General features: G+C 35.2%; 2 protein-coding genes across 11 annotated transcripts in view; both read right to left on the reverse strand.

Moving 5' to 3' along the window:
* Positions 1 to 24,788, reverse strand: part of LOC139983650 (uncharacterized) — a 468,492-nt gene that overhangs the window by 406,726 nt on the left and 36,978 nt on the right. The gene's annotated exons all lie outside the window — the stretch shown is intronic.
* LOC139983718 (uncharacterized) overlaps positions 1 to 24,788 on the reverse strand; it is a 202,583-nt gene that overhangs the window by 140,851 nt on the left and 36,944 nt on the right. The window contains exons 2-3 of the mRNA XM_071997451.1: positions 2,560 to 2,841; positions 62 to 1,617 (exon numbers count right to left, since the gene is read on the reverse strand). Coding sequence (XP_071853552.1) covers positions 62 to 1,617; positions 2,560 to 2,833 — 1,830 coding nt within the window. The 5' untranslated portion in view covers positions 2,834 to 2,841. The remainder of the gene's footprint in view (positions 1 to 61; positions 1,618 to 2,559; positions 2,842 to 24,788) is intronic.

Consider the following 24,788-nt stretch of genomic DNA (forward strand, 5'->3'; position numbering starts at 1 on the left):
ATGTTTCTCGGTTAGCGTTCCTCAAAACAGTGGGTGACATCAGTATATACAGAATACTTACTTCGTAACTTGATGCTATCTGCAGGAGCTGTATGGTCGACCTCTGCAGTAACTTGCTGTGCCCTTCACTGATGGCGATGCGTTCAGAACATAGCTCTTTTACCGTGTCAATGATGCCTTCAACATTTCCACTCTGTTCCAAGATGCAAAGGATTGCAAACTTGTCTCCATCTTTCTTGCTTTTCAAATATTTGATGATTTTCTTGCCAGCGGTAGAATTCAACCCACAAGCGAATCGAAATACGTACTGGAGGTCAAATGGATCCATCTTCCCAAGAATTGGTTCCAAGTCAGCTGAATCTTCCACCTTGCAAAGGATATCTACTACACGAAATGACGCGAACCATTCGCAGAATAGTTTATGGTAAAACCTTACTTCAATCTTCATCTTATCGCTCTTACCAGGAGTCTGTCCATCTGTTATATCATACATCTCCTCCTCTACTAGGATACCAACAAGAATGTACTGATCATAAAAATCTTGACCGAGTCGCTGGAGGAATTCTACTTGGCTCCACGCTATTTGTTGATTCTCTTTACTGAGCCCTTCGAAAGCGATTTTATCAAGTTCACCGTGATTATATTCTAAGAACTTTGAGTATTCTTTAACATTGAAATCTTTGGATTTGTTTCTCATGTGACTGTGAAAGCAATTCATCGCGTGGCGAAGGAAGTCAGTAACAGATTTAAATTTCTGAAAACCCTCTATTTCATGAGTCATGTGAGAGAACATAGTAAATAAGAGAGGAATCTGGCAGAGGTCATCAAGAATGACATTTTCCTTGAGACCTTTCTTGACTTTAGCAATAGCTACCTCATCATCTCCACAAACAGCCTTACGGATGTACTGATCACGCGCAGTCTCATCAAAACCAGTAAGTTGAAATCGTTTGGTTTTGGCTCTGTCATACTCATTAGGTAGATACCTGGTTGTCAAGGTAACGTCAGATTCTTGGAACATCTTGTACTTGATAATGCGTCCTACGTCATTTTCCTCACCATTATCTGTTTTCAAGCCGTATACACTTTTCTCGTTGGTGTCTCTGCCTGGGTATTCATCATAGCCATCTAACTGAAATGCTACTGACTTGCAACTCTCCAGTATCTCCTTGATGTCTCTCTCCTTGATTCTGTATTCCTTTGGCACTAAATATCGCTTGATCGCTCTATATATTGACGGAACATTACCCAACTGTCTAAGTCTGAGTAAAATAAGAATCTCTACGTCAGCGAGAGGTGAATCTTGGACACCATTACACCAGTCATATGCTAACTGCAGGGTAAGAGTAGACTTCCCATACCCAGGCTCTCCTTCGATGATACGTCTGTTAGACCTCCTATGAGGATCATTGAATATATTCTTGTAAGAATCTAACTGTTCCCACGGTGCATCTTTATCATTCGATGTAACACTGCCACTCAATGCAACCACACCGCTCTCGACAAATATCGTATTAACACAATACAGTCTGTCTTGTATATAGGGTAAAGGTTTTACGGAGTCATAATAAAGTTTATACTTCTCTTTAAGTCCATCTATTAGTATTTGTTTCTTATCTGTGAGAAAAATAAAACAAACAATAATTAATAAACGAAACAAACAGGCCAACAAAATCACCAAAAAGATAGATTATTTGATTATATATAAGTAATGCAATTATTGACCGTTGAAGAACCGACTGGTCAGTTGATCTTACAACGCATCTTAGAGAGTTTCGTAATGTTGGTGTAAGCAATATGGTAGAATCTCAAATTGTTGTCTTAATTGGAATATTAAATATAATACACATATTAACGTTAGTATGTATGGAGTTGGTGTACACTTTTTATCATTTTCAATTCGTCATTTAGATCATTAGAATCCATATTTCAAATTAATTAAATTTACACTTCGTTTCTTTACTATGTGAATCGGTACATTTTCTTCCTGAACATAAAGGCCGCAATCGCATGGATGTTTCATGGAACGCGTATTTTATGTTAGTTTAGGATACACCTTAAGTAAAAGAAACGGAGTTGCAAACAAGAAATGTGCTGTGACGGTTTTGAAATATCAAAGCTGTATGAACATGAACAAAAACCAGACGCATGCAGACGTCAAGCAAGGATGTAACCATTGAATCACGTTAAAAAAAAAACGATATGTGGTAATGCAGTTGTGAGACTACGTTTTAGATGTGGGTCATTTTACATTTCAACACAACTAAAGTTTTTTTTTCATTATGCAATCATGTGACAAATAAACACTGACGTTTGAAGTTGACACCACCAAATTAAAGTGACTGACATTCCTACCAAAATAATGTTTCTAAGTAAAGAACGCCGTGCAGACGGGGACAAGATTGGTCGTTGATTGGTAAAGCCATCAGTAATCTGTCCTTACATGCCCCTACCTCCTCCCAGTCCCTGAATCAAACGAGTAAGACTAGTGTTTCTATAGTCACTAAGAAATCGTAAAGCTGTCGCAGGTGATGCTGAAAACTAAACAATATTGCCTACCTTCTATAGTCAGTGGGTCTGAATACTTCTTTCTGACAGGGTTAGTTTGTTTTTCAGATGCTCGGAAGTTTGTGTTTGTTGAAGATGATGCTGCGGGAGTCTCACGGTGTTGAATACTCTCAAATTGTGATGCAGATGCTTTACTTTGAAATGGTTGTCTTGGTGACGACGCATCCTTCAGTTCAGGTGTTTGTGAGTTCCGATTATCTCCTGGTGTTGTGTCTGTTTTAAGTCCTCTCTTCGAACTTTTCTTTTTTGAACTTCGATTTCCCATCTCTTTACCTTAAATAAGTAACGTAATAAACTCAGTCAAAGTCGATGTAGCCTTTTTTGAAAACACGCAGCTCATTGATATGTACCTAAGCTTAGACACTCTATATATGTTTATCAACTAAAACACGTATCGAAGAACTCGATAAAAGGAGCTTAACATGTTAAAAGGAACTAAAACTAACTAAAGGCAAACCATATTGCACCGCAGAGCACGTTGGTAATCCATTATAATAATAATCATGCAGTTATTTTTTACGACGCCTAAAGCGACCACGAATGTGTGAGAAGCCTGCAGGGGCTTATTGATTACACCTTTCACGTCGGGTGGCTTCCAATTCAACACTTTATCTCAAATTTGGAATATTTTCTTTATTTTGGAAAGTCATTTCAGATGGTAAAACCGTACATCTTGCAAATATACAGTATGTATTCATTATTTCAAATACGGTTCATATTTACTTGTACATGAGTGGTATGATAATAACCTGGATCACGAAAGCATATACAATTCTTCTTGACTGTTTCATGAAAGTTCGTTTACAATATCGTTTGTTTATAAAAGTCACTTCTGTAGGATGAACGTTCCGCTATTAGCAAAGAATCGTATGAAAACATGTTTTGTAAAACTTGTACACAACAGAACCAATTATCGATAAAATGTTGCCTTCCAAATATCCAGACTAACAATACGTTCTAAAAAAACCAGGTGTGTTAGATTCCTAGGAATCCAATTTATAGATTAATATATGATAATTCATATACAGTAAAAAGAACTCTATGTGGCTAAATGAATCATGGCCTGGTGATCCAATTCAGTAGAAAACAATGTTTGCACACTAGATTCAACAAGTACACAAGATACTGACTTACCTGAAAAGAAACTTAATGTAGTTCACCATATAAATCAGATTCATGTCAATAAACTACGTAATGGAGATGAGAGCATTCTTCTCCACAAGCTTAATCAACATGACGAACGATAGACTAACTGAATACTAAACGTTCTGTAATCTAAAACTGGTTATTGACTCAGCTCGAGGTTCATATGTATATATTCGTTTAATTGCTTTTTTATCAGATTTTATACTTCAGACTCTTCAAACATTCAAACAGTTCGGTATTGAAGATCAAAATCAATATGAGGCAAACTTGTCTTAATAAAGCATTGTACAGACTTAACAGGGTATTAAACTAAATTCATATCATTAACACTATCCAGAAAACATCTAACATAAAGAACGTGTTGCACAAAAATGCCGAGAGGAACTTTTAAGTTGATATTTATAAAATATCCGAGATTTTAATTCGTGCTTATTTTACGAGAATTGTTAAGATCTTTAAATAAAATCATGCTATTATCAGGCCACCAAGTTAAAGTTTACTAACTCTTAAGTATGACACCAAGGGCTCTTGCAGCTCAAATGCAAACAACATGAACACATTTGTATACTAAATAATGCTTCTTTTAGTACGTAAACTGTAGAACAAGTTTTACAAAGAAAACTATGACAGACGAAATTGACCTCTAACAGTTTATTCAAACAGGTTATTAGAACAATAAAGAAGATTGTTTTTTAAATTGTTTATTTATTTGTTTTTAAGAATTAAGAAGGAATAACTGATATATTATAAATGCGGTTTGTAAAAGCAACACATACATTCAATAGCTAGAACGAAAACTCAAAGTTTTTAGATACGTCGAGATCACAAACCTTCTTTAATATATAGCTCAGTTTATGATCACATAATAATGACGTATTGACATAATGCTCCTTCAACTATAATTTATGGTGTATTGTCATTAAAGCTCGCAGTGAGAATATGAAATGATCGTGCGGTAAATACATTCTTATCTTAAACGATGAAAGGCTTTGCTTGCTTATGTCAGTTTGTAAACCAGTGCAAATGGTAGTACAAACACCAGTAAAGTCTAAGTCCACCCAAACCTAAAATGAATGGAACAGAATAAACACAAATTAGCATTTTATCTGCAGAAAATTAATAATTAAACACAAACAGAGATATTCCTGTATAGTATAAGACTAATGTCTTGTTAAATTTTAAAATCTATAATTTGGAAGACTCTACTTTTACATGATCTGATAGATAATTTGCTATCATTAAATGCTGAATTGATTCAAATTAAAATAAGTTTGGTGGCAACATTGAATGTACGTTATAAATTACACCTTAATCTTTCAAATAATATACCTTTTCTATTGCGCAAACGCTTAATAAAACAGATTAAGTGATGTTGTGACATATATAGAAAAGAAAACGAAAGAAATGTCTACTGCAACACACATAAACTCATCTTGAATATAAAGAAAAGCAGATGTAAAATGGAGACCGTTTTGAAATGTGTAGTATAATTATTTTTGTATACTGCTAATACTCACAGAAAACCCCTTTTACTATAGACATCATCTGAGAAACATGTAAGAAAGTTACAATAAATGAATTTTTCCATGTTATTGTATAATTTTACAAGTCTTAATGTATGATATATTTTAGTTATGGAAGGTCGGTGATAAATTTCGATGTATTTTTGTCCTGGTTTATTAGTATTATTTTAATGCATGTTACTACATTGGATCAATCCATATGCGTTTCTTGATTGATAAGTATAACACGAATATCTACTCTCTTAAATTTATAGACTGAAATTTCAGTCTAATAGACTGAAATTTCAGTCTAAGAGCGGACGAACTGAGGGACCAGTTCCTTCAGACTGAAATTCAGTCTAAGGAAGGACTGAAAATTTTCAGTCTGTAAAACGACTGATTTTTAGTCTAGCTAGACTAAATGATTTCAGTGTAACACGACTGGAATTTACCCTTTCTTAGACTGAAATTAAGCCAAATTAGATTAGAATCCAGCCTATAAGGTTTAAATTATTTTATTCAATTAGACTTTAAAAAAAAAAGTGGATAGACAGAATATCGTCATTTTATACTTTTAATTCAGGGATTAATAGTCCAATATGCCAGTCAAAAAACTGCCCAAAGGCACTAAATTGGGACGATTACAGTCGCCCTCCAGGCAGGTTAAAGGAAATTTCCCCGTAAAATTGTAAAAATTCCTAAATGGAGTATAATTTTAGAAACAAATGGTTAAAAAAGCAGGTTGATAGTTACATGTTTTTAACTTAGATTTTGCTTTACAATATACAATAAAACAATAATTCATGGGAACATTCCACTAACTATGGAAATAAGAAAACAAAAAACCTGTTAAAAGTTTAAAAACTGTATTAAAACTGTCTTTATTTATTTTCTTGGATACATTTAAGAAATATAAACAAAAAAATAATACAAAAGCTAACTTTGTTTGCTTGGGTTTTATTTATGATATCTTAGGTCTAAATAATGGTTATTTACCTAAACTACAAAAATAAATTAAATGTAAAGTTTTAGTTATGAAATATTCCAAAAATTAAAGTTGCAATTCCGGTGCCGACGATTTGACATGCAAACTCTATAAATGTGGTCAAGTTTACCAGAAATTTCTAATTTGACCATAACTAATTTATTTTGTGTCCTAAAAATTTAAGGATTGAAACATTTATTTTTATAGTTTTATTTAGTTTTAATTTAGTTTTTATATAGATTCATACCTTTAAGTGAAACCCATGTGCAGCAGTTGCTGCAAATATAATAATAACCAGAACCAATTATGACAGGGCAAGTTCGTTTATCATACAGATATCGATATAAAGAATATTAAAATGTAAAACTAAAATTGTACTTCAAGAAAAACTAATGGCAAAGGCCACTTGGAAAGTGACCAACAATGAACGGATGCTGGCATAGGCCACTTGGAAAGTGACCGTCAATGGACGGATACTGGCAAAGGCCATTTGGAAAGTGACCGACAATGGACGGATACTGGCATAGGCCAATTGGAAAGTGACCGACACTGGACGAATACTGGAAAAGGCCACTTGGAAAGTGACCGACAATGAACGGATTACAATTGACGGATAACAGATTACACTCAACTTATGTACAGAGAAGGCAAGTTCCTAAATAAAAAATAATGTATATTAACAACTGGAATATTTTTATATAGTGTCCTAAAAATGTAAGGCTTGAAACATTAATTGTTATGTTTTAATTTAAATTCATATTTTTAAGTGAAACCCATGTGCAACAGTTGTAGCAAATATAATAATAACCCGAACCAATTATGACAGGGCAAGTTCTTTATTATACAGATATTGGTATAACGAAATTTAAAATATGAAACTAAATTGTACTTAAAGAAAAAATAATGGCAAAGGCCACTTGGAAAGTGACCAACAATGAACGGATGCTAGCATAGGCGACTTGGAAAGTGACCGACAATGGACGGATACTGGCAAAGGCCACTTGGAAAGTGACCGACAATGGACAAATACTGGAAAAGGCCATTTGGCCAAGCCCTTCTTCCAAGCTCCAGCCTCTTGTCACCCCAACATTTTTTATACTCCCAACCTCTCCACCTACCCTTCAGGGTTTTCATTTCTGCTGCTTATTCCCAACCCCATCTCTTGCCAGCCCACACCATTCTGACACTCGTTTCTCATAATTGAACCATTTTTGGAAACTGACTGACCCGACAATGGATGGATTACAATTCAGAATTGTACCAAACTAAGTTATAATACCGATAGTACTGGTGTTTAAATAAACAAAACAATTGTTTACATGACACAACATCAAAATGAAAATACAGCATACAAATAAACACTTGCAACACCACTCTAAAAAGCTACTTAGGAGAAATTAATTTAATGTTAGATGCCAAGCTACGCAATGGTGCCTTTACTGACGTAGCAGGAATCACTCCATGTAAAAAGGCAGCTAAGAATTCACAGAATTGATGAAGTGCCAAAGCATAATGCACATTAAATGTGTAATGTGCTTTAAATAATCTATCCACTTGTTACTTGTTCCTGCAGGAATTGGAATTCTATCCGCCAAAAATAAAGAACTGTGACGGATTTTTCTGGTCCGAGTGAAAGTATGTACAGTTGTACATACTTTCCATCTATTCCGGCAGCGGTAGCATCAATGCTGGTGTCAAGCTAGAAAGAAATGACAAAAAATATGTATATTTTACTCCATACTATTAAATTAACATCTGAACATTAGGCAAACTGCCAATCTAAATATTCCATGAGACTTCCAGTTTATTCATACGAGAATAAAATTTTACATAAACTAAACTTCTTACATGATCTCCCTAGAATGTCACTAAAAATTCACGAACCTTTGACAGACAACTTTACAAAATTTGGTTATTACAAACCCTGGACAGACTGGCAGAGTGTACCTTCAGTATCAATAATTGTACATCTCAGACACCTGAAGGGTTCATAAGTCAACCGTTTTTCCATCTCTATCTTTGTTATTCCTTACTAAAAATGGCATATATATTGGTTGGCTTTACATTTAAAAATATTATGTCACTTTACTACAATTGTGACCACAATGGGCATTCTCCCCCAAACACCCCTATTAAATTCCCTTTTTGCCGGTTTTCCGCCTTGCTCCACATTCTTGTCAGTATCGCTGCCAATCAGACAGTACTGAATAAATTATTCCTGCTTTACATTGCCATAATAAGTGTTTTTTCCTACTCTATACAAGTCACTTCCATTGAGCCATGATGATTATAGAGCCAGTGCCTATACCATTCAGTAGCGCCAATGGAAAAGAGCCATAAGACCCAGTGGATATGATGCTAACCTTAATATACACCAGACAAACTTTTTTCCACATAACAAGCCAATTTTTGTTTAGCCAAGCAAATTTTTAAAACCAAAACTTTTCCACTAAACGCAGGGGTGTTTATATAGCATTGAGCAAGGGAATAAACAGTATATTGTCATAAACTACTCACAGGTTTGTTCTGAAGGAAGTACAACAGTTCCCCTGCTCTGCTAGTGGACTGCTGCTTCTGCTTTAACATAGTCACTGACCTGTGCAGTATACATATAAATGTATATAAAGCACACATATCCTCTGAAAAGAAAATTGAGTTTGAAGTTTTAAACATAACCTCCAAGGCATAGTATGTGGCTAATTAAATGCAATAAATCATAGAACAAGTAAATGTGAACAAATGGCACATTCCATAAATAACCTTTTTGAATATAATCCAGATAAGTTATACATCCAAATAAATAATTCTGTATTTTCACAAACTATAAAGTTATTGATATATTGATTTTTTAAAGTTATGGTTCATTGAATTTTGGATGACAATCTGCTCAAATTAAATTGTGTCATATTTCTAATCGTAAACAGGAAACAATGTTTATAGTACTTTAAGTGCTTGATTTCAAAGAATATTCACAGAAAATTTAACTATGATGTTTATTATTGCCTATATGGTAATAAGAAAAAATAAGAACAATTAAGTTTTCGGTCTTAATTTTAAACCTTTATCTATCAAGCGGCCACAATTTGCCCAAATTGAGAAAAAGAATAAAATTTAGAACTTTCCAGCCTCTTACCAAGGGGTAATGCCCAAAACGTTATTGATTGGTTAGCTAGAAAAAGGCATACAAAGAAAACTTTGAAATATGATAGCTATACTAATTTAACTTACTACTATCAGTTTCCTCAAAAGCATCAATCATATTTGCGATAGCTGGCGAGGTTTTCTTTCTCACTTCTATGATGCGTTCTCTATATCCATCCCACTTTGTGATGAAGTTATCCCTGGATTCGGCAAACATTAATCGAAACTCCTCATTTATCTGAAAGAAATGTAAACATTTTATTACTGCAAATCAGAATGCTAGGAGATTTTTCTAGTATCACAATTATGAAACTTACTGCATCAAATCAAAATTTTGCTTCTTCAGTTATCTTTTGACTGAAAAGAAGGTTATGATTATTAGAAATGCTTGATATAGCGCATTATACGTAAACCGGTCTCAATGCCCTTTACAATGGAAAAATGCGAAGCTAGCCTACAGATAACATACTTAACTGGCTGCAAAGCACATCTACCTGCAATAAAGCTACTGAAAAATCGCTGGCACAGGATTCAAACCTGCGACCTTCAGCATCTCAGTCTGGTGCTCTACCAACTGAGCTAACCCGTAAAAGGGCCAGCGGCCTGTCATGGACAATTTGATTACCCACGCCCCACTGGCTTGAATTAGCCAATAATGTCCAACACTCCTATTTTAGATGGGTATGGAAATGTGTTATTATTTTTGTTTGCTACTAATAGATGTGTTAGGCATTTATCTGAAACATATTCAAAGAAAAAGAAAGCATTTTCAGTACTTTTCTTTTAAATTACAATTAAAGAAGTGAAAAATCTAGTATTTCTCCATTGACTGTAATGATAAGTGACCCCACGAAGTGACCAAGTAGAAACCATACTGAGCCCTATAGCACCAGTGCCTAACGGCCGGGTAAATAGCCAATGCCTTTTCACTTAGGCTAAGTAAACTTGTATGCGCAGCCTGCAGGGTAGGAATAAATTTTCTTCAAAAAAAAAAAAAAAATCATTTATTAAGGACTAACGTTAGGGGCCTAACGTTAGGCTAAGCCTTTTTTTTTCGTTTTAACCGGTACCTATTAATTTCAGTTGGCACACTCTGAATAGGCTTGCCTAATTTAGTAATAATTAGTAAAATATCACTAGGCCTAGGCCAACACTAAATTACTCGTAACCAGTGACACAATAGACGTACATGTACGACAGTCTGACAGTACAGTGTATACCGGGCCATAGTATAACTATACTAGGCTATAGCCAACTGTACTACTACTGTACTAGGCATAGCATTGTTCATGTTAACGTTATGACTGCGTATGAGTATGAATCGATTAAAAACGGCCTTTTTTAATATTACCTTCGAGCAATGATATTACTTCGTCTGCATATCCTTTACCTGCCAAACACGTTCTCAATGTTTCTGCCATTCTTATACCCTCGTGGAAAGCTTAAAAAGGTTAGTTTTTACACATAAAACGAAGCGTAAATTCTCTCGGTATTCAAGGTAAGTTCAGCTAAGATGGCGAGTCGATTCAACGTTCGTACGTACCTACGTACGCGGCCGGGCATATGTAGATTAGAATACGTCATTAATTTGGACAGACCGGATTGGTTTAACTGTTCAGTCTTCGCATGGACTGAAAATAAAATGAGCACGTGACAAAATACAATGATTTTATTGGGTATTGCATTCAGTCTATTGTAGGCTGAATTTCGTTCGGAAACAATTCCAGTCTTAGCGTCTGGAAATCGGTCTTATGGACTGAAATAAATTTCAGTCGAACCTTAGACTGAGTTTTTCAGTCTTCAAATTTAAGAGAGTAACACTGTATCTATTCAGATATTTTTATTATCACAGTAACAGTTCACTATTACAGTAAAACTATATCCAATAATATGTATGAAGGGTTACATTCAATGGATAAGATTTCTTTTGAGAAAACAATAATGAATCATAAAACTGTAGTTTTAAATAATTTGGTTCGTTGGTGCACACCATTGCCCTTGATAATGATTGAGGGAATAATCAAAAGCGAATTAACGCGTCAGGCAAAGAAGAACTTAACAGTACTATGCAAGTATCGTTAAACACTAATAATGTGTATATAACATAAATTTACAATCATTCTTATGAAAGAGTTGAAAATCTCGGATACTTTCTGTGCCATTGTCAGTTAACTCCCTTCTTATCTATTGATAACTTTGTATTTCTGAATATCTTCTTTCTGTATACTGATTCTTGCTGTAATGTTACATCGAATTTCAATATTTAGCATAATTGTTATCTTCATACTTGATAACATTGTTACAGCAATAATAAATAAATGTTTAGAACCTGAAAAGAATGCAAGTTAAATTACTTGAGACATGTCAACGCCAAATGATGTTACATGTTATATATGGGCGCTATATGTTGTTAACATGAAGTTAAAAGTACATTTTATATTTACAAATGAACAACAAATTAACATTAACAAGTTGGTCTGGACAAAGGAACGGACGTAGTGAATGACGACAAATGTGTCTTTATACGATTTCTACTTTTTAAAATTGAATTTTGTGTTGATTGAAAAAAAGCTATCGAACTATCTACCTCACGGGATTACTGTGGAGTGGTCCGCCATTTAACACACCAAGCATAATTCATAAACTCGATAAATGTTCATGAGAAAATTACTTACCTAAGAAGAAAGTTGTTCACCGTGTCAGATAGGAATGTAATTAACAAAATGCATTATTGAAATCACGGCAATCTTCTCCTTTACTTGAAGAAATAGCAATAAGGTACGGCCAGTATTCAGTAAACACTCCTGAATCAAATTGGCGACTGGCTGAATACCAGACGGCCCAGTCATACTTACTGGTTATTGGTTGAGCTCGTTGTTCATATTTACATACTCGTCAAGTTGTTCAACTTCTTTTTATCAGATGTAAAATTTGGACTTAACCCTTCCAACCGGTTGTATCGCGCTCTAATGACCATCATTCTCATTTTCTTTAAAGCAGTACATATTTTAGACAATATTAAATTATACTTCATATTTGTTGGAAAAATAGCAACCAAAACTGATTTATATGAAGAAGCTATGTGTACAATTGCCATACGCCTCCAGCAGCCATGTTGTTTCTCAGCTCCATGCGAGACCGTAATTTATGATGGTATGTAAAAGGTTTGCATCGAAAATGTATTCAAATAAATTTTTGTTTCATTTCATCATTTTATTTGAACGTGTTTTTATAAGAAACCACCGAATCTTGATCAATTATTGTTACAAGAACTCGGTTTGTAAATTTCAATGCAAACGAATGAAGAAGTAATAACGATATTTAAAGTAGTCTATTTTAAAGTCGTCTATATTTCGTTCCCATGCTACAGAATCCTTTAAACGAGGCCATATAACCAATTGGCAAGAACGTTTACGCTATTTTTTTTATTGTAAAGGTTAATAAAAAAGATTTTATCTGATACGCCGGTGACTCTGCTTGTTTTTGTCAGTTTTTATAGGCAGGTATCGTGTTAGTTCAAAAACACAATCAAAGAAAAATTCCATCAAAACTGAAACTGTAAAACACAGAATAAACATATTGATAAGGTATATGGAGGGGCAGTCGTGATAAATAATAATATGCTGTGTGGGTATGGACTATGTCTGGCATCTACATATTTTTTTTATGGTTCACTTATGACTTTTGCATCAGCAGGCAGTGCATACAATATGGTGGTGCAAACATACGAGGTATATTAGGTGATACAATCCATGGTGGTTTATCAACCGCCAGGGTAATACCTCAATAAGTTAGCAACCCGCAACCATTTTTTTCTTTTTATTTCGATGTATTAATACGATATTTACAGTTTCTGCGGAATTTATGATTTAAATAGCTTTATTATCCGCAAATGTAAATAATAGTTGTGTAGAATGATTCATTTAGCACTTTGTATACAGCAAACCAACCGTTCAGATATTTCAATATGATAGTTAAGCTGTTTAATAAGCATGACAAGCCTACATACAATGCCGGGCTAACTCAATGTGAAGAGTATGTATTAGGCTTAAACCTGTAACCTTCGTCAGGGGAATGAACGTGGTTATATAGTTTGGAGGTATTGGACTGTTCTGTATGTTATTTCACATTCAAAAGGCCACGGAATATGCACTCTTCCAATGATTGTGATATATATTTTACGCTGGTGGGGCATGCTAGGGTGACAAGCTGTCCATCGTACGTACATGTATCACACCATAATGAGAGTAGTGCACGTCGGCCTGAGAGGTTAATCATTGTCGGAAAACAGCCCCCAAGTGACCTACTGTATTGATTTTTTTCATTTTCTGAATCATCACCATTCTTATTGATGCTTGGATGTTGAATAGGATGAAAAAAACTACGAATAGTTTAAAAATCTGGAGAATTGAATGTGATATTCTGTATTTTACTGTACTTTAGAAAATCCTGGGTGAAACAAGAAGATTCCGCAGCGACAGTTGGCAGATAGGTTGGGAGCACTATAATAAACCTTGAGCTCTTCTAGCTCAAAATCTAAACGGTCAAGGTGGCAAACTTGAATGTTTTATGATAGCCCAAAGTAAAAGGTATCATATGCTGGGTAGGATATGTCAGTTGAAAACTTCCATATATGCTATATCGGCCTTAAAAATGTGACGGATTTAGTGTGTAAGTCAATTGGGCAATTAATTGTGATGCGACATCTATATAAACTTCAATTCAAAGAGGACGCAGGAACTATTCGTGAGAAATACTGAACATGTCTGTGTATTGATCTGCAACTGAACACAATTAAGACAGATTACTCAGATAAATGTAGAAGAAAAAGGGGTAACTCTACTAGTTAGTTTAGTAGAAAAAAAGGATCAGGAGGGACACTTAAGTCTCCATCAAGGACCCTATAGAGAGAGAAAAAAACTGAAGACACAAACACGCAGACCCGATTACAATGCTTAAAGTGCTTGTCCAAAGCATTCTTAAACCCATTCACACTACTTGCAAGTACAACTTTCTCAGGCAAACCATTCCACTCATTCACAACCCTATTAGAAAAAAAAGTTATGCCGAATATTAATCCTACTATGTAGCTTTTGGAGTTTCAGACAATGACCTCTGGTACAACTACTGTTAGCAAACATGAAAAAGTCGGTAAAGGATAAATTGTCGAAACCATACACAATCTTGAAACCTGGATCAAGTCCCCACGTAACCTCCTAAGCTCCAGTGTGGTAAGATTCAACAGTTGTAACCGCCTATAATAAGGAACACTCTTTAAGGAACTAATCATCCTAGTAGCCCTCCTCTGGACCTTTTCAAGTACTTCCTTATCCTTAGCAAAATGTGGGTTCCAAGCCTGCACAGCATACTCCAGATGAGGCCTAACCAACTGCTTATAAAGCCTAACTACAATGTTCTCTTTCAGAAAACTGTCACGAACAGTGTAATCAAACTGTTAGGTACTGGCAACAAAAACACATGTACATTATTAGGTTTCATGATAACCGTGAGTAAAGGGATGAGAATGAAGGTTCTTCACACAGACTCATAAAATCAACCCGTTCCACCTTTTCCAATAACATAATAATAATCAAGCGGCCGTCTTCAGATGAATCTGGTTTAGAGAATAACAATAATGCACGAATCAACTAACTTAGATCTCTTCTCTAATTTTAATTTAATCATGTAGAACAAGGAGTAGAGGACATAGCACATGGTAGATCTTGGCAATAGGCATATCACATAATTTATATTACAGTATAATAGGAAGCAATAAAGAAGGGATGAAAATGCCAATTCGTACAAATTAAGGGCAAAAACTTCTCTGCATCATTTTGGACTTTGAAAAAAAAAAACAAGGACAAGTAAAAATAAATTAGTTAGCACACTTGTAAATATATATCTTGTATACCACTTTACCAGGGAAGTTTCTGTTCAATTCAATTATTTATGATAAAGAGCCCGTTTACAATCAATTATAACGTTACAAGTATGTGTCAATAATACAAAGAAACTGCAAGATCACAAAGGAGGGAACTTAGCCGCGGTAATAATTTGAAATTGTTGGTAAAATTGGTTACAAATGCGATTCTGCGAAGCTTCTGTTGGCGTATGTGGTTTCCGGTTTCGGAATTTATAAATTTAGCGCTAACGCAAGACAAATGTCAAAGTTCAAATTTAGTCGGATCATACCATTTTGCACTAGGAAGGCATTTTGCCTACCAATTGTTCAAATCGCCGAACAAAGTATAACATATATATATATATTTTTTTTTAAATAGTAAATATTTCATATTTTTAATCATCGCGGTACAAAAGTTGTTTACACCCCTCATAAGTTGGCTAATTTAGCATTTTCAATATAGTACCATACGGTTACTGCTTACGAACTTACATTATAATATCTTCGAAAATTACGCCTAAAATAAAAGCCTTCAACATAGTCCAAACCCAGTTGGGCCAGTGTGAAACCTAGTTCAACCCCAACAGGGGAAGTTCACCAGTAAACATAGTTCAAACCCAGTTGGGTTTGTGCAAACCAGTGAAACCTAGTTAAACCCCTGCTGGGTCAGTTCACCAGCCAATAGTCCAGACCCAGTTGGGCCAGTGCAAAACCAATGAAACATAGTTCAACCCCAACAGGGCAAGTTCATCAGTAAAGATAGTTCAAACCGAGTTGGGTTTGTGCAAACCAGTGAAACCTAGTTAAACCCCAGGTGGGTCAGTTCACCAGCCAATAATCCAGACCCAGTTGGGCCAGTGCAAAACCAATGAAACATAGTTCAACCCCAACAGGGCAAGTTCACCAGTCAACATAGTTCAAACCCAGTTGGGCAAGTGCAAAAACCAGTGAAACCTAGTTGAAGCCCAATTGGATCAGTTCAAACATAGTTCAAATTCAGTTGGGCCTGAACAAACCCAGTTGAACATTGTGTAAATCCAGTTGAACCTAGCTCATGCACAGCATAGTCCAGTTGAAACCCAGTAAGACCCAGTTAAACACAGTTAAAATCCAGTTAAACACAGTTAAAAACCAGTTAAACATAGTAGGCCCTAGTAGAACCTAGTTGATTTTTTTAACTGGGTTCTACTGGAATTTATACCAGGGGAGAGTGAAGGCGATGATCATGCCAATACTGAACCGAACCTTGAGGGTGGACCTGAGGTGTTAGAACCGTATCAGTTCGAGCCTGTTAAACGAGCCGAAATTGAAGCTCCACAACATATCGAAGAAGAAACCCGTTCGGAACTATTTCAAGGAACATACAACGTGGTAAGAATTTATGAACGAAGCATTTAAAATCAAAATCCAGTCCATTTTGTGCATGTGTTGTTGGAACACCCTAAACCGTATTGTGCGTTGTGTTACGGTGACTTACAACCATAGAATCCTTACAACCCATATGTACTGTGTGTTGGCTATGTATTCATACATTTACAGTATGGTGCGTAGTACTACTATATAGTAGTAGGGTTGGTTGCATACTGAAAGTTTGGCTCGGGGATGTAAGCTGCATTATGCAGCCATGCTAGGTAGGCATATGTGTTATTTCATACTCATTATTACTTGGCTAGTACTTTGGCCTGGAGTTTTGCAAATCAATTGTCTGAAACAAAAGAATGTTTCATGAAACATGGAAGGTGTAAATTCACAACAAATGTAACCATCACTGTACATTGTATCCCTGCTTGTTATTGTGGACATCATGGGCCAACATTAATGCATTTTGAACTTTCATAATTATTTTTTTTTCCAGGCAGTACAGATACATAGCCTACGGTCAACAGGTTCGATGGTACTGGGGGTTCTTAGCAAGACACGTCAGGGTTGTGCTACCATCATGTGCAGTCCAAAGGATCAGAAGTCAGTTTCCAGCCAATGGTAATTATACTGGATTCAAGTTGCCAGGAGAAACTCATTGTATAGGAGGCATTGGTTGAGAAATTCCTCCAGAAACAACTTTTCTATTCCACGATTGTGTTGGATTATCAATCCGTCAGGGTTCCCTCAGTGTTGATATATTGAAATTCAAAACTTTTAGTTAAGGATGAAATGGTTATTTTCCAGACCCAACATCAACAATGAAAGAAAAGGCATGTTTTGAAGCATTGGCAGATGTATTGGCGTGACCGTGATGTCATATAATGTGTGCATAAGGGAACGGGCATTGACATTTTTAGAAGCATTTACCTCCCAGACATGTTTGCTCGTACCTTTAATCTGGAAGCCAAAATATCCATATCACCAATGATATTTGGCAGAAAGTCATAATAAAGACCAATGGAGGCAGCAGAACTCTTGAATGTTAAGGCTTAGTTTCTTCAGCAGCAGGTGGTTTGTTTAACAATCTATCTTCGGAAACTCAGCAGTATACCCTGTTAATGGTCTTCGATTGTAAAAATGCGTGTGATGCTGTGTTTCACGTTGCGCGTCAGTGTTGTACGTGTCGTCGTGCGTGGGTAACATTGTTCCATGTGATTTGCGTTGTGCAGTGTTTCTTGGTTGAAATTACGCTTTATTCTATTTTCTTCTGGTTTATTCTAATTAATTTGTCACAACAACGATTGATAGCAATGGACATGCATCTGTTTTGTAGGCTTAAAGCCAAAAATTTCATGTAAGTCGTTTTTCTTTAAACCTCCTTTGATGTCACAAATTACATTAGTGTAATTTAAGAATGATTATGTCTATGGAAAGTACAGTTTAACTTTTATGTCATATAATACAATGATTGTTGTTAATGTTGGTTTAGTCACAGGCTTGTTCAGATTGTCCAGAATGACTGTTTAGAACAGATATTGAATAAACTTTGTTTAATGATTTAAGATTTGAACTACGTTGTGTGAACTTTTGGCTCTGTGACTGTTTAAAATAAACCGTTGTGAGATTTAAACACCCTTTGGAATATAACTTTTTATCTACCAGGCTATTTTGACTAATTACCCCACTCCCTCCCCAACCAAAAAAAAGAGGGTTTTCCTGGTATACGAATAAGAAATTATTGCCATAACTAACTGACCCAGCATATTCCAGAAATAAATTGGGGCACTGAGATTTTTCACAAGAAGATGTAACCCATCACTTCTGAAGCTAATCTCATAGCTTATTACTATACAATAGGGCAATGAAGGGGGTGTCAATTTATATGATACAGCAAAATCTCTTCGTCTATTGCGACTTCAGTGTAGTCACACTAATACTAGTAGTTGGAGGTTTCCTGTTCCCCAATCTGGTCTTCGGTGTTTTTAATGTGGAATACTTGACAAATGAACGACTCGTTTATGTCGACCCGTTAAAGCCCATTTATTTTATTTCATAAAAAAGGAGGGATCGTAGTATGCTTCCGTGAAGTGTTCGCTACATACGGAGCTGTATACTGGCTAGGCCCAGTGAAATCGGCGCTGGTGTTGTACACTAACTTGGTCATAATCGCCGTGTTTTATTCGTCCTTCGGCCATGGATGAAGGCTAATTGCATGGGTTATGATATTTATGCAGCCCCAACAACACAACGGACCGGCATTTCTCTCGGATAGTTTACAACAAACTTGAAATTTCTAACGATATAGCGTAATACAGTGGTTGTTCTCTCAGTGTAAATGTGCGTGTATGTGGAACGGTATGATCGTCGCCCATCCGGTACATGCCTGGTCTTGGCACTTGTGTTCCTAACATGACGTCATCGTTGTCTTGTTTTGAAATCGCATTTTTCAGAGGTCTGTTTTCGGATGCGATTATTAAAACGTTAATTTTCTAATTAGTCCTTGATGTTTTGAAGGTGATGAGGATAGTTTTGAACATAGATTTTCTCATAGATTCAGAGGAAGTTACTCTCGATTAGTTGGATTTTTCATGTCATGGTCTCTTTAATCTTTTAATTAATATACCGTTTCTATTGCGAAAACGTTTAATAAAATAGAGGAAATTATGTAGTGGCATATAGAGAAAAGAAAAAGAAAGAAATGTCTACTGCAAAAACAAACAAACTCATCTTGAGTATAACGAAAGCAGATGTCAGTAGAGGACCGTTTTTAAATTTGTAGTATAATTTTATTTGAATACTGTTAAAATTAACAGGAAACCCTTTTAGCTATAGCCATTTCTGAGAAATATGATATAGGAAGGTACAATAAAAATAGGTTTACATGTTATTGCATACCTTTATAAGTCTTAATTTGTGATACATTTTAGTCATAGAAGGCCGCAGTTGAAATTTATTGTATTTGTGTCCTGCTTTATTAGTAATATTTCTAATGCATGTTATTACTTTAGATCAATTCATATGATTTTGTTGTTTGATTCATTAACAGTAAGTATAACACGAATAACTAAAACTGTATCCATTCAGATATTTATACTACCACAAATATTATCAAGTATTACAGTTAAACAGTACTAATAACAGGCATTAAGGGTTACGCTAAATGGGTAGATTTTTTATTGAAAACAATAATAAAACATAAAACTGGAGTTCGAAATAATTGCGTATCGTTAGTGCAAACCATTGCTCTTGATATTAATTGACTGAATTATTAAAAACCAATTAACGCCCCAGGCAAAAAAGGAAGTTAACAGCATTATCCAACTATTGTTGAAGATTAGTAATGTGTATGTAAGCGAGGCCGATTACGGTAAATGTAGAGTTCGGAAGGATACAAACATATACTATGTACAACACTGTGAATTATGCGTAACATATATTTAATAAAAAGTACTATGTACAACACTGGAACCGTGCGTAACATATATTAATGAAACGTACTATATAACACCTCGTGGCCAACTTAACCAGACTTCTCCACAAGCGAGCAAGGGCTCGCCGACAGCTAACATGCATCAGTGAACATAAAGATTAAACTTTTGTTACCAAAATAAAGGGCATCATTCCTATATCGTCTTAGCATTTCGGATATACAAATGAGGGATAAAGGTTAAGGGTGAGAGTTAACTTTACAATTGAATACAGTCGTTTGTTTTTTCGTTGTTGGATGTTACATGTATATGATATAAGTTTACAATCATTCTTACGAAAGATATTAAAATCACGGATACTCTCTGTGTCATTGTTATTTAACTACCTTCCTATCCAATAATTACTTGATTTTCTGAATATTTTCTTTCTGTATAGTTATACTTGCTGTGATATTAGATCGCATTTCAACATTAAGCAGTATTATGATCGTTATAATTGATAACATAGTTACAGTAATACTAATTAATGTTTAGGAAGTAAAAATATGCAAGAGACTTACTCAACGCCAAATGATGTTACATGTTATATGTGGCCGTTATGTTGTTTATAGGAAGCTAAAAGCACATTTGAAATTTACAAAGTAACAACAAATTATCATTTACATTTTAGTCTGGACAAGAAACGGACTTCATTAATGACGACATTAGTGTCTTTATACAATTTCCACATTGTTAAAGAGAATTTCGTGTAGATTGAAAATAGCTATCAGAGTATCAACGGGCTCTAAAGGTAGATTTTTTCCACTATGTCATATTAGCATAACAAGTTGTGACTGCAGTCGATTTTCTTTATATTTGAAATGCTAGTAGTACAACGTGTAATGTTTTATAGGTTATTGTGGAGAAGTCCGCCATTTCAAACGACACGCATGATTCATAAAATTCGAGAAATGTTCATGAAAAAATGACTTACCTAAGATGAAAGCTGTTCACCGTGTCAGATAGAAATGTGATTATCAAAATGCATAATTGAGATGATGGCAATCATCTCCGTTTACTTGAAAAAAATAGCAATACGGTACGGCCGGTATTCAGGAAACACTCCTTAATCAAAATGGCGACTGGCTGATTACCAAACGTCTCTGTCATCTTACTGGTTATTGGTTGAGCTCGATGTTCATATTTACATATTCGTCAAGTAGTTGTTCAACTTATTTTTATCAGATTTGAAATTTAGACTTTATAACTTTTTATGGTTCATTTATGACTTTTTGCATCAGCGGGTTGTACTTACATTATGGTGGTGCTAGCATATGGGGTATATTAGGTGATATATTGATATTTTGGTTGAGCTCGATGTTCATATTTACATATTCGTCAAGAAGTTGTTCAACTTATTTTTATCAGATTTGAAATTTAGACTTTACAACTTTTTATGGTTCATTTATGACTTTTGCATCAGCGGGTTGTGCTTACATTATGGTGGTGCTAGCATATGGGGCATATTAGGTGATAAAAACCACGGTAGTTTATCACCCGCCAGGGTAAAACCTAATACTAATATAGTAAGAAATATCTCGTACAAACTAAGATAAGGTGTATTGTTGCCAGGAATGAATAACGTTCAGCCTTTACCCTGCACCCATATAATTATAGGCTTCAGTAAATAACGAGTAAGCCTGAATAGTACTTCGATGTGTCAACCGAGAAAACAACATATATTTTACATTGAAAGAGAGCAAATAGTAAAACGTAGCGTATCTGTATTTCAAGATTATAGGTGAAGGGGATTATACACTAGTATATATGCAATTTCGGCCCTCCAAACAAGTGAAGAGATATGTACTGGTTTATTTGCAATTTAGGTACTCCAAAAAAGTGTAGTGATATGTAAGCTTACTGGTTTTTACAGAATTTAGACCATCCAAACTCCATGAAGTTGAGAGTAAAAACCCGAATAATTTTGTTTTCAGGAAGTGGTTTAATTCGCAAGAACAGAGCAGAAACCATTGTATGAAGGGCTATGTAGCGGGTATAAGTTCATTCATTTAGTTGCTAGAAAACATGTCAAAAATAGTAACATATTATGAACTACTTTACCCAACGTAACTTCCTGTCAATTCCCAGGTGTGGATCCAAAGGGATGAGGGCCTGCACAACTCCCACCTTGTACACTCCATAAACAATTTAAAATGTAGTTATTAGCAACCATCGGCTTCAACGTCCGCAGGACGACATCCACTCTTTTTAATAAATACTGGATACGTCCTTGATTTCCTCAGACTTCACAACGCTATTCTATTTGCAATATTCTAGATAATATATCTTCAACCCTTTTCTTACGTCTCTGTACCATTAAAATATGTATTGAGTTGATACGGATTGGCATTAACAATATTGTCGTTGTAATTTACGCCATAGAACATGATACCGTAAACAAGGTAATGTACACATTAAAACACTGCGGTAACTTATCTTGGTGGGAAAATGTAACGATCAAGTTAAGAATTAATTTCTAGTCACAAGATTATAAGCATTTTGTCATTAGAACTACAAAATTAAATGGGAAATTTGTGGATTCAAATTATTATCCTAAATATCCTACTGACATGTTGATATTTTAGAAGTGCATTTTAAAGCATTTTACTCATACTCATACCTAGGGGTGTTCTACTTGCAATCATTAGGGGTGTAATCATTAGGGGTGTAATCATTAGGGGTGTAATCATTAGGGGTGTAATCATTAGGGGTGTAATCATTAGGGGTGTAATCATTAGGGGTGTAATCATTAGGGGTGTTAGGGGTGTAATCATTAGGGGTGTTCTACTTGTAATCATTACTCATTTTCGTACCAAGGTTTAACTTGACTTTTAGTTATTACAATGATGTTGTACTCATGATCATATCACGGGTATTTCTACTTCTATACATTAATCATGTTGTTATTCTCATATTCATACCAATGTTTAATTTGACTTGTAGTTGTTACAAATGTTGTTGTACACATATTCTATCAAGAGGTTTTCTACTTGAAGTCATTACTCATGACGTTGTACTCACACCACAAGTCTGCTACAGATACAGTGTAATTTCCACTTCATTAGTTTCAAAATATCGACAGGTCTACCTTCAAGCATTGATCTTAGGAGCAATACATGAAATAGTACTGTGCGTAAAATTACGGTTCCGAGTGAATGGACTTCATGCCTCAGATTAAGAAAGTAACAACATTAATTTAGGCATGGGACAAGCCTAGTTACTAGTTAAGATTTAAGTGTTGGTCTAGTACAGTAGAACTATAGAAGCATACTCTTAATACTAGCCTACTTAACCTAGTCATTACCATGGCCTACATAAACTCGCCTACGTTGGATTAGTATTTCAAATCGCGTGGTAAACGAAACAGAGCATACGGTGTATAGTCGGACAAGAAATATATTGTCTTGGTGGAAGTACATGCTATTTGGATTCACCAGAGGTTACACTCTGGAAATGTTACACAATACGTCATCTGACGTCATAATGCATTAGCAAAATAAGTAACACTGCCTTAATCATTTGTGTAAGTCATAGCTCAGTTAAGTTCAGCCATTGGGAAATGTAAAAACCTTAGAAGACTGTAGCTGGAAAATTTTGTTTCAAGTTGAGACTTCTGATTTGCTTCAAGTCAGTAGTTGTTTAAGGTAGAATTAAATCCCTGAAAACTTTTCTTCTTAATTAAGGAGTGGTCAGTAATAAGCTTTGAGTTTCAGAATGACATTTTGTGCAAGGGCAGGGTGCTCATGAAAACACAGGAGCGGTCAGATCTTAAATGATATTGTTGTAATGAAATTGAGAATGATTTGCACTTATCCATATTAGTAACTACGTAAAGTTTACACTACGTCAGGACAATATTCTATTGCAATCAGTATCACGGTATACGCCCATGCTCTCACCAAACGTAATTGGTACAGGTTTAATATGCTGTTTAAGATGTCATTTGAATCTAAATTTACCAGAAATAGCGCACAATATCCGAAACTGCAGTGAATTCTCAATTAAAAGCCTCATGGATTTAACTTTACACGTAACACTTCACCTTAACCTTTTACAGTAGCCCCTTTGGTGCACATTTAGTGCCAGACCTGTTCTAACTGTTTGCCTAAATATGATGCTGATAGAAGGTCATTCGAGTTCAACAGTGGTCTGGAAAGTCTGGAAACTTTATGAACTTGCATCTGCAATTATTTTTATGATGCATGGCTTTTCTGTTTCCCTATTGCCATATGATTTGACCGTTCCTGTTTTAGGTGGATGACAGAGTCTCCACTTTCACAAGTGACTATTATATGTCACGACATTCAAATGGGTAATACCTTTGCAATGACCAAGTTATCTGGTATTATGTTCTGGTATGACTTCAGGACACACTTTCCTCAGTTGCTCTATCAATTACGTGATTCAATATACAGTATATATTTATAAGGTAAGGAATCACTGCTGGCTTTCTTATTCTAATTACTATCTGTGAGTTAATTTACTCTGCATATGACTAATCAGCAGTAATTGCTTGTGTATTTTGATCATTTAATCCAAATTGCTAAACAAGTGCAATTATGTTTTCCTTACCCTGGATCAATAGTCAAGTGCCAGGAAGACTCACTATCAAGAGAAGCTTAAGTGACATCCAGCAAGAAAAGAAACAACAACTATGTAATGGTTTTCGGATAATATCCTTATTTTAAGATTTAATCGTACTGTTTTTAACCTGA

This window comes from Apostichopus japonicus, chromosome 16, assembly GCF_037975245.1.
Source record: "Apostichopus japonicus isolate 1M-3 chromosome 16, ASM3797524v1, whole genome shotgun sequence".
Classification (NCBI taxonomy): Eukaryota; Metazoa; Echinodermata; class Holothuroidea; order Aspidochirotida; family Stichopodidae; genus Apostichopus; species Apostichopus japonicus.